The sequence below is a fragment of the Adiantum capillus-veneris genome, chromosome 29, assembly GCF_014529385.1.
Source record: "Adiantum capillus-veneris isolate H3 chromosome 29, ASM1452938v2, whole genome shotgun sequence".
NCBI classification, from domain to species: domain Eukaryota; kingdom Viridiplantae; phylum Streptophyta; class Polypodiopsida; order Polypodiales; family Pteridaceae; genus Adiantum; species Adiantum capillus-veneris.
The window spans coordinates 89,073,614-89,085,648 of NC_140959.1; the positions used below are offsets into that span (position 1 = coordinate 89,073,614).

The 12,035-nt window shown below is 44.4% G+C and overlaps 1 protein-coding gene across 1 annotated transcript; it reads left to right on the top strand.

Moving 5' to 3' along the window:
- Positions 1–9,147: 9,147 nt before the first annotated feature.
- On the top strand, positions 9,148–10,215 carry LOC147419554 (uncharacterized). Its single transcript, XM_086505822.1, has one exon. The coding sequence runs from the start codon at positions 9,148–9,150 to the stop codon at positions 10,213–10,215; it is 1,068 nt and encodes a 355-aa protein (XP_086361948.1).
- Positions 10,216–12,035: the final 1,820 nt, after the last annotated feature.

Consider the following 12,035-nt stretch of genomic DNA (forward strand, 5'->3'; position numbering starts at 1 on the left):
TAGAGGTGCACGGAGATCAGAACCACTGGGTTATAATCTCGTCTTTATTGGTCAATGCCTATATTTGTGGGTACAAGAAATCTACACACCCACGTCTACATGATACTGCATGTAGTGGAAAAAACCCCTTTGCCTCTTCTCTAGCTGTAGCATTTCACAGCATCTTAACATCTTTTCATAGTAGATCTTTTTTTGTAGCATGCAGGTACGTCATTCTTGCAATGTAGCTGATGTCTGCTCAAGGCACTTAATTCTTATTCTAGATTTGAAGGGATGTGGTGTGTGTGTGTGTGACCCTTGGAATCGTCATCTTGCATCACTAATTTCTGTGTATGCTCAATTTGCTCTTCCATTAGCTGAACATGACGGCTTATTGTATGGTAGCAGCTATCGAACATACAGGTGGAATTGCTGGTCCGCATGGACTGTCGAGGCTGTAAGCGCAAGAAATTTTCTCGCCATTTTCTCACCATTTCTTCTAACCTTAATTAAATAACCTAAATCTAATTTAATATAACATATATAAACCTAAATCTAATCTAATATAATGTAAATCTAAATCTAACGTAAATAAACCTAAATCTAATCAAACGTAAATCTAACTAAAAATAAACCTAAATCTAATCTAATTTAATTTAAATAAACCTAAATCTAATTTAACGTAAGTCTACTAAAACCCTAATTAATCTTTAATGTCTTTTGGGATAGTTTCCTACGGCGTTAAAACTCTCTTGTTCTTGTGTGTGTGTGTGTGTGTGCCAATAAAAAGAGAAAAATGGTATAACCTTTCTATCACTCAAGTGTGGTAGATTCGTTATGCCATTTTCCTCTTGAATAACAAGTCTTGGTTTCAACTCCTAGTCGGCTACATTTTTAGGTCTCTTTAATTAGTTTCCTACGACGTTAAATTAAACTCTCTTCTTCTCGGGTGTGTGTGCACGCCAATAAAAAAAGGAGATTGGTTATGTCATTTTCCTTATGAATAACATGTCTTGAGTTCAACTCCTGTCGACTAGATCTTTAAGGTCTCTTGGGATACTTTCCTACGATGTTAAAACTCTCTTCTTCTTCTTCTTCTCTCTCTCTCTCTCTCTCTCTCTCTCTCTCTCTCTCTTTCTTTTATATATATCTCTCTCTTTCTCTCTTTTCCTCTCTCAATGTGTGTGCATTCTTTGATTATGCATGTGTGTGCACTTTTTTGGTTTATGCATGCTCTCTCTCTCTTTTCCTCTCTCAATGTGTGTGTGCTTTCTTTGATTATGCATGTGTGTGTGCGCATTTTTGGTCTATGCATGCTCTCTCTCTTTTCCTCTCTCAATGTGTGTGTGCTTTCTTTGTGTATGCATGTGTGTGTGCGTTTTTTGTTTATGCTTGTGCTCTCTCTCTCTCTCTCTCTCAAAAAAAAACAATGTGTGTGTGTGTGTGTGTGAGTGAAAGAGAGGGAGAGAGAAAGAGGGGAAGGGACCATGAGAGTGAGGAGAGGGAAGGAGCATACCTGGCTCTCCTTCCTCTCCTCGTGTGTGTGTGTGTGTGTGTGTGTGTGTGTGTGTGTGTGTGTGTGTGTGAGAGAGAGAGAGAGAGAGAGAGAGAGAGAGAAGGAGAGAGAAAGAGGGGAAGGGAACATGAGAGTGAGGAGAGGGAAGGAGCATACCTGGCTCTCCTTCCTCTCCTCGTGTGTGTGTGTGTGTGTGGAGAAGAAAGAGAGAGAGAGAGAGAGAGAGAGGGAGAGTGTTACCTTGCTTGCTTTGAGCGCGCGTCGAAAACTCAGATCTGAGATCTGAGTTTTCGGACGCTCTCGGTTATTTTTTTAGCCTTGTCCCGGCGTCGCTATGTTAAAAGTAACATAGCAACGCTCATAGCGACGCATATAGCGACGCCGTGCATTTTCATGTTTGAGCGTCGCAGTATGAGCGTCGCTAATGTTAAGCATGGCTTGTAGTGCCTCGTTTCCTTTAAAAAATTGGGGCTCCAACGGAGCCGCGGGACTCGCCTTTAGCATAGACCTACCACGTCATCAACCACTCCACACGGGTGAAAGCCGTTGTGAGCGGGATGAAAACACACACAACGCCTCTATAACGACCCGACACACACTCTTGGGAAGATACACACACACACTATGGGGCACCACTCGGCTTACACAACACACCTGGCCGAGACAGGGAACACACCTCTGGAGTGAGAGGAGAGAGACTATCCACTTGCCCACTCCACACAGACACACACATACACACACACACACACCCAAAAAACTCAGCTCAAAAGAGGAGAATTTCTGATGTTTAGATACAAATGAGCTTGGGCCAACACCAATGGGGCAAACAGCTCACACAATATGGGTAAAAGATACCAGATACAATCACAAACTAGAGCAGAAACTTCGCTCATAGGAGAAACTTACACAGAAAAATAGCAGGAAAAGAGTGAGGAATTTGGCAAAATGGACAGCGCCATCGCGTCCGGAACGGCCCAAAACCCCAGTCTACAATGTCAAAGTGCTCAAATCCGACCTCGGATGAGCAGTTTACGGCCAAAACAGGCTCCAAAATGAGCAAAAACACACCTGCGGCTGTTCCTCCTCTCTTCTCCACGTTTTTTCTGGTCTTCTCTCTCTTTTTTCAGTTCCCACACTTAGCTTTATTAGTTGGGCACCCTTGGCCTTTTAGATGACCTCAAACGGACCCCGAACAGGCCAAAAACTGACCTCGCAGTGCATAGTTGTCACCTTTTTGCATCATTCGCACACCTGGCACTCAGCTTTTTTCCAATAATGCATCTCGCCACCACGTGAAGTGGCCCCAAAAAAAGGTCCTCATGATGACCTTTCTGCATAATTCTCACAAGCAAACACCCACGTTGTGTCCGTCCTCATCTACGTGCAAATATTGACCTCGTTCGCCCTCCTGACGCCACTAGATGCCATCTGACGCACCTGCTGACCTCACGTCGTCGGCCCGCGGATAGCTTCCTCGAGAAGTTTTACGCGCTACCAACTCCTCCTTATTGTAGAAAAACACAATGGTACTGGTAACGATGAAAATCGATGCACTATGTACATGCTGTCCTACCTGTACACATGTGGGCCCCACGTAACCACCTGGCTCTGGAAAATGGGCAATCCTTTATTTGATGCACGATGCATGGGTATGTACATATGCGCAATCCCTTGCTCCAAAAAACTCCTGACATAATTTGCCCACCCCCTAGCCTGCTAGAGCATTCATGCTCAGCAGCAGCAACACTAGTAGATGCTCATTCCACCTGGATCCCACACAAAAACAGTTGGCATTCCTTGCATCAAAAGCTTAATCAAACTTTGACCTGGTTCCGAAGAAAAACCTGTAGAGATGCCATTTATCAACCTCCCATCAAGAAAATCATCAATTACTTTGGCATAGACTTGCATGTGCAAATATATCTCCTTCTCCATAGCTGAGAGGTCTCCACTGATCATTTGTGTCATCAATTCCCGCTTCTTTGAAAACTCAACTTTGGTTTCCATCAGCCCTTCAATCACTTCATAAGGCCCTTCACTTTCATCCTCATTCGCAAATGAAACTAAACCATCCTCCTGGATTTCTTTGTCCATAAAAAGAAATGAAACATCAGCATCCTCATCACTGCTGGTAGTACTATCACTATCCTCATCTGTCACCGTGGAAGAGTCTTCATCACTAGACTCATCCTCATCTTCATAAAGCTCCTCTAATCGTTTCCTTGTGTCCATATTATAAAGCTTCTTGGTACCTGTCTTTCCATAGAGGCTAATCGTACCATGTCGCCAATCTTGAACAGCTCCCACTGCACGTAACCATGGTCTGCCCAGTATAATAGGATATGCTCCCAACCCTGCTGGCATCACATGAAAATCAACCACTGCCTTTGCATCATATGCCTCCACTTCTAAGCTCTTTACAACACCCAAGCATTTTACTTTTTGATGGTTTGCCAATATGATCCGAAAACCTGACACCCCAGCCACTGTGAGACCCATCTTCTCAACGCATGAGTGTGTTATGACGCATATTTGGGCTCCGCCATCCACATAACCTTGTCCCAAATTTTTCCTTTTATGCCACACATCTACTATTGGACAAATGTCTGGTAGCTCGTCCATTGCCAACACCTTCACTGAACCTCTCTCTGGCTCTTTCTCCATTGGGTTAACCATCCTCTTCCACTGTCGCTTTAGCTTAGGCACCATCTCTATAAGCTGCCCAAAAGTAACATCTGCCTTCCTGCTCGTCAGATCCTCCTTCAAGTCATAGCTTAATTGCCCATCCCCTAGTGGAAAATCTGAAACATGAAACTTTCGACGAGCTCTCCTTTTCCTCTTGGCCTTGACATCCTCGCCTTCATGGCTCTTTCCTTTCTTCTTACTAGGACCTGGGGCACTTCTTCCTTCCTTATCCTCTGTGGTCCTCTTCCCAATAGGCATCACTAATGTATCCTCTAGCTTTGATGCCTTCTCCAAGGTGACTACACTTAGCACTTTTGTCTTCCCTTTTTCCTCCTGGGTCAGTCCACTGGTTCCTTCGTCTCCCTTAATTTCGATGCCATAATCATTTGATCTAGTTAGCACCTGTCTTGGCAATGGATACATGTCTCCCCCCATCCTTGGTGGCTTATCACATTGCGGGCTGATGTGACCCAACTCTCCACAATTATAACATGTGGGCGTCTGCCTCCAAAACCTACTATTACTTTGTCCAGCACCATTCCTAGGTCTTTCTTCACCTCCTGGCTGATTTGCAAACCGCCCTCGACCTCGATTATTTCCCACTTGACCTAGCATGTTTAGGCTGAGATTCTTCATCAGATCAACCACTTGCCTCATGTCTTGCCTTAGGCCATCATCTTGCACTGCTGTAGTGACCACTGCTGGCATAACCTGAGTAGTAACAGGAACCACTGGTTCATGATGAACCCCTGACATGCGCCCTTGTAAAGACTCTATAGGCTGAAATTCAGACCTCATTGGCAAAGACTCCACCCCTAACTGGCTCATTTTCCTCAGCTTCCACTCTTTGTTCCTTGCTACCTCTAGTGCATCTTCATATGTCCTAGGCTTCTTTAGCTCCACTCTCCAACGTATATTCTCCCAAAGACCAGCCAAGAACCTGTCCTTCTTCATCATGTCAGGCGGGGGTACCTGTGGTGCTAAAGCCTTGCACATTCGCTCCCATGCCAATGAAAACTTACGTATGTACGCATCTACTGGCTCACCTTCCTTTTGCACCAAAGCCTGTACTTCTTGCCACACTTTGTCAGGGTCTTCTATCTTCACAAACTCCACTTCCAATCCATGCCTTAGATTGTCCCAACTCAATCTTATAGGTGGATCAGCCATACGCAACTCCTCTTCAAATGCTTTGGACCAAGCTCGTGCATCACTCTTCAAACAAATTTGGAGAAGGCGTAACATTTGCGTAGGGTCATGAATCTGGTTGCTAATGCAGGCAACCTCCATCTTTTCCAAAAATTCTTCCACATCTTCATCACTTCTTCCATGAAACTCGGGATAAGAGAAAGCCATGGCTACCCAAATTATGATGCTTTGAGAACCCCTTCGAACACACGTGCAAGAACCCAAAACTTTTCACTACCCAATCCCTAGAAACTTCAATGGAGCTCAGCTTTAGATAAGGACAAACACATGCACATCAAATGAGGTTTCATAGTTGATCATCAGAATGACAACAGGCAAAGGACATTCCAGGATCTCTCTCAATCTTCTTGGCCCAAACATAAAGACTATGCGCTGTTGGAAAAAGATCTTCCTGGACACATGAACATTAATCTGAATTCTTTGAGTTAAATGAAAAGGAGTGAACTGAGGGCCATTTTGATCATCCATTAAAGCCAACCATGAAGCTCCCAAGAAGGCACACCTGACTCAACCTCTGATTTTGCCAAAATTTCGGCAGCATAACAGCATAAATGGCTCAAAATACCAAAAAACCAGCCATCATAACTTGGGAAAATTTCGACAGAGTTTCCCCAGAAGTAGAGCAGTAGGAACCCAAAATATAGACTATCTATGTATGCATAAACTGTCAACAATAGAACCCGAGCATCAAGTAGGACTCACTAGTACATAGCCTATGGCGAGGTCACGAAAAGGGTGCTCCAGCTACCTGTATCACCGAAAGGATCTCCACATTTGAGAATCCCCCAGCTCAATAAAAACCTCACGCTATCGACCCTCACACGAAAGCTAATGCAAATCGCGTATAGTCAAGTCTCAGAAATGACTATCTTCCAGACCAAGTCTCAGAAATGGCTGGGACTGCCAAATAAAACCATATATGGCTCCACAAAGGCGTACAATGGCAGTTTCCACAAGTAACGTACAATCCAACAGACAATGCGCTCAAATAGGCGGCAAGTGATGCATTCCCACAACAACTGCAAGTGACATCACTGTACTCCAGCTACCTGTACCTGTGTGAATCACCTGTACCTGTACCTGTCCCTGTAACCTGTAACCTGTAATCTGCAACCTGTAACCTGCAACCTGCAACCTGTAATCCCGAATCTCGAAGCTTGAAGCTCGAAGCAAAAGGTACTCGAAGAAGATCCTCCGTGGGGGCGCCAAAAGAATGTGAGCGGGATGAAAACACACACAACGCCTCTATAACGACCCGACACACACTCTTGGGAAGATACACACACACACTATGGGGCACCACTCGGCTTACACAACACACCTGGCCGAGACAGGGAACACACCTCTGGAGTGAGAGGAGAGAGACTATCCACTTGCCCACTCCACACAGACACACACATACACACACACACACACCCAAAAAACTCAGCTCAAAAGAGGAGAATTTCTGATGTTTAGATACAAATGAGCTTGGGCCAACACCAATGGGGCAAACAGCTCACACAATATGGGTAAAAGATACCAGATACAATCACAAACTAGAGCAGAAACTTCGCTCATAGGAGAAACTTACACAGAAAAACAGCAGGAAAAGAGTGAGGAATTTGGCAAAATGGACAGCGCCATCGCGTCCGGAACGGCCCAAAACCCCAGTCTACAATGTCAAAGTGCTCAAATCCGACCTCGGATGAGCAGTTTACGGCCAAAACAGGCTCCAAAATGAGCAAAAACACACCTGCGGCTGTTCCTCCTCTCTTCTCCACGTTTTTTCTGGTCTTCTCTCTCTTTTTTCAGTTCCCACACTTAGCTTTATTAGTTGGGCACCCTTGGCCTTTTAGATGACCTCAAACGGACCCCGAACAGGTCAAAAACTAACCTAGCAGTGCATAGTTGTCACCTTTTTGCATCATTCGCACACCTGGCACTCAGCTTTTTTCCAATAATGCATCTCGCCACCACGTGAAGTGGCCCCAAAAAAAGGTCCTCATGATGACCTTTCTGCATAATTCTCACAAGCAAACACCCACGTTGTGTCCGTCCTCATCTACGTGCAAATATTGACCTCGTTCGCCCTCCTGACGCCACTAGATGCCATCTGACGCACCTGCTGACCTCACGTCGTCGGCCCGCGGATAGCTTCCTCGAGAAGTTTTACGCGCTACCAACTCCTCCTTATTGTAGAAAAACACAATGGTACTGGTAACGATGAAAATCGATGCACTATGTACATGCTGTCCTACCTGTACACATGTGGGCCCCACGTAACCACCTGGCTCTGGAAAATGGGCAATCCTTTATTTGATGCACGATGCATGGGTATGTACATATGCGCAATCCCTTGCTCCAAAAAACTCCTGACACCGTCATGCCACCTCGCCATTGGCCAAAACCACCATCGACCGCCCCGCACAGCGCCTAGCAGGGCCGCCGCCCGCGCGCCATGGCCAACGAGGAGGGAGCTCCCCTCTCTCCTTCTCATACTCACCTAATGGGGCACGCCCCTGCTCAAATACCATGAGCTTCGACAGCCCTTTTGTGCATGTGGGGTGATCCCCTTGCCATGTGGAAGCTCGTGGGTGATCCCCCCTTTGGATAGCCTACAAGGCCCTCAAAAATCCACCCTTTAAATTTAAACAACACTTTTTTTTTTGCGTGTACTAGGTACTCTTGTTAGATCCTGCCCAGTTGGCCGATGCACCGATCGTCAAGCCCTACCAAAACCTTGCATCTTCATCTTCAAGTCATCTGCCTCTTGCTCCATTTTATGATCTCCAAGGTTGTCATCCGAGGCCCATAATAGTCAATTTTGAAAACAGGATTTTTAGTTGTACCTTTCTTTGTTTCATTTAATCAATAGTATTTCTTCAAATTCATGTGTTGTGCGTACTCTTTACTTTTGGTGTTTATCAACACCACAATCCTATTAGATTTTCATTCTTTTTACCAACCATACATCGATAACTTATCTCATCTTTTCCCACTTTAAGTAGGAAATTCCCAAGTTACACGAATTTGATCGATTTGGAGATTCCCATAATGTAGGATTTCTACCAAAACACCTAATATGATCCTCGATCACCAATTGGTTTTGGCGCATAGTGTAGCTCGAAAAAGGTTTTAGAAGGACTTGTTATTGTACTCAATAGCAAGGCAGCTAGAGACCTTCTGTCAAGATCTTAGAAGACATACCTTGGTCGATAAAAGTCTGGCGGTTAAAGTGCACATGCCATTGCTTCAAAAGGACCTCTTCATAGGTCCATAGTAGTGATGAGCAACCTTCTTTGAATAATTCTTCATGGGCCTATCAAGGTGATATGAATTGCATGAGGTGGCATAAACAAATTTATGAAAAGACTTTAGACATGTAGGACCTCTAACGATCAAAAATGCCTTTGTTGTGTACAATATCCCTTGCTAGTAGTGAGAAATAAAGTTGGTAAATGGAGAATAAGGGGGCATAACAACCACCGAGCATATAGCACCTCAAGGTAATTCTAATCAACGATATGGGAGGCCAAAATGGGAACATGCTCTAGTACAAATCCCAAGCCAGAGAAGTTGGGTGCTCTGGGGCTGTGGCCTTGGCAAAATCTAACCTTGTAGGGCCATAGGCTAAAGCCTTTTTAAGAGTGATAAGCCTCAGTGAGATCCCCGACTTCCTTGGAGACGGCCCGTTGTACAAATCATGTTTTAGGAGCAGAGAGGCGCGAAAGTCAGCCAGCACTAGAAGCGGCGGCCAGCTACCTAGTACCAACAATATGGAAGGCTTTGTTTGCACAATCTGCTGGGAGCAGGTGACGAATCAGGTCCGCGCTGTTGAAGACGTGGCAGTGCTGACAGAATGCGGCCACGTGTTTTGTGATATGTGCTTGAGACAGTGGTTCGGTCACTCTGCCAATTTGTCCTGTCCCTTTTGTCGCAGGCCCCACATTTACCGCCAGCTCACCACTGTCACTCAACCAGGTGGACGGGATCTTGATGTAATGGGCCATTTCAGCATCCAACTTAACAGCGGCAGCACCTCTTGCGGCCGATGCGGCGTGCGGGAAGCATTGCTTCCGGTGGCTTTGGCCGGCTGTGGTCACGTCTTCTGCTGGCCTTGCATCGCATCGCTCCTGCCGACGCCCTCGCCTCGTCTGCAACGCCTGCTTCAGCTTCCCGTCTCCGTTCAAGATCGGAATCTAAGTCTTGGCGGCCCTATTGCGCTCACTCCGCTGGACGAGCAGCCGGCTCGTCTTATCAAACTCCAAGAAGGCCACTTCACTGTTAAAGGACACCCGAACGCTGCATCCATTGCGGCCTCTCGTTTTGCAACCATGCTCGCTGGCTGCGCCACCCGAGAGGAGCTGGACCTCATTCTGTTCGGCATGCCTCTGCAGTTTTTGTGCTTCCGCGCTGAGGGGCGGCTCAACGCAGACTCCCCGGTTGTCCGTACGCTGCAGAGTGCTCTAGAGAGTTCCAAGGCGGCTCATTGTCATGGAGGAGGGTACTCTGCAGCTAATGAAGTGGAGGACATGGCCGCTTACTGTCCACAGTGTTGTCAACCTTTCAATAAGACCTACGTGTTCCCCATCTTCTCCAGCAGCAACAACAATACAGCCAGAAATCAGGTCAACAATAATCCCACATATGGAAATAGGTCGTTCTCTGGCTCTGCCGCAGAGCAGACGTCACTCACACCTCCCGGCCGGGTTCGACCAGGGAGCTCCCTTCTGGAGCTTGTCAACTTCTTGCTAGACCTCTCCTTCAATTTGCAGGACATTTCGGAGGAAGACTCGTCTGATCGCTCTCGAATCTCATATCTCCACCTCATGGGCGCAAAATAAGAGCTCTACGTTTTCTTTGTCAGCTAGTAATGTTTGTTAAAGTGTTTCTGAAGCTCAGTTCTTTTCTTATATATATACTACTATATGATTTATGCAATGCTACGATCAAGGAAACAATGCCTCTATTTTCATAGGGCTATTTTCTCTTTCAAATGGAACACTTTCAATACTCTTTTTCTACACGTATAGTCTATCGCATTTATAAAATTGATGCATGACACGACCTCTTAATAGATGTTGCAAAGCATTCTTTGATACCAAGATTGGAAGCTTCTCATAAATATTATTTTTCATGAGATGCTAATCTTTGTTCAACAAACTTAGGAGTGCTCTAATTCTATTGGAAACAATGCCTCTATTTTCATAGGGCTATCTTCTCTTCCAAGTGGAACACTATCAATACTCTCTTTCTACACGTATAGTCTATCGCATTTATAAAATTGATGCATGACACGACTTCTTAATAGATGCTGCAAAACATTCTTTGATACCAAGATTAAAAGCTTCTCATAAATATTATTTTTCATGAGGTGCTAACCTTTGTTCAACAAACTTAGGAGTGCTCTAATTCTATTGGGGTGTGTGTGTGTATCAAAAGAGAGAGAGAGAGAGAGAGAGAGAGCCAAGTTTGACTATAGAGATTAGATAAGTTAGCATGGTATAAAGAGATGAAAGCGAAAGTCAATGTAATAATAAAACTTTTTTTTTAATAAATAGAGTGGGTTTTAGAATTGGTTTCAATGATAGGAACGCAATTGGATTCAATGTCTCTGCTCCACTCTCTTACTTGCTTCTATCCTTGTACGTATGTATGGATGTATGTATACATATATATCTATATGTACAAATAGCGCGCACACACACACACACACACACATATATATATATATATATATATATGCTTGAAGCAAAAATTTGTCACATAGGTCTTGAGGTATCTTGATATGTTCCAATTATGTCTATATGTACACATAGAGCGTGTGCGCGCATACACACAGATACACACACACCAAGGCTTGGGAAACATTTTTTGTGGACTCGTCTTTGGAACCATTTCACACTATATAAGCTTACTAACTCTAAATTTGAGGGGGATAATCGCACTACAAATCTCATATTATAATTAAAAATTTCATATTTTGAATTGGCTTGAGAACCTTCTTGCCCAAATTTGAATCGGCCATTTTTCATTTTGAACAGGCTTTGGATAAAGCGAACCTATCTTTTTTCGAGCCTTCACACACACACACACACACACACACACACACATATATATATATATATATATATATATATGTTTGAGGAAAGATTTGTCACATAGGTCTTGAGGCATCTTGCTATTGTTCCAATACAGTAATTATGATATTTAAAGTTTCTATGCTCCCCTCGTTCCCCTCCCCCCCCCCAAAACCCTCTAGTTGAAGTGACTATCCCAGGTGGACATTTAAAAAGGAGAAGCAAACTTCTCTTTCTCATTTTTTTGAAGAGAAAAGTATAGATGGCTATGATTGGTTTGCACCTCTCTCTCTCTCTCTCTCTCTCTCTCTCTCTCTCTTTACCATCGGATAGATCTTTCATATCTCATTGGATGTTCCTACAACATTTTAAATTCTCCTTTTATCAGAACGTGTGTGTACGTGTGAGTGTGTGTGTGTGTGTGTATGCATGATTCTTCTTTTATCAAAATGCGGGCGTATGTGTGAGTTTGTGTGTGTGTGTGTGCGAGAGAGAGAGAGAGAGAGAGAGAGAGAGAGAAGATGAAACAAAATTAACTTTATTCTTATCCATGTTGTGAGATATATCTTTTGGGATTGTTCCGA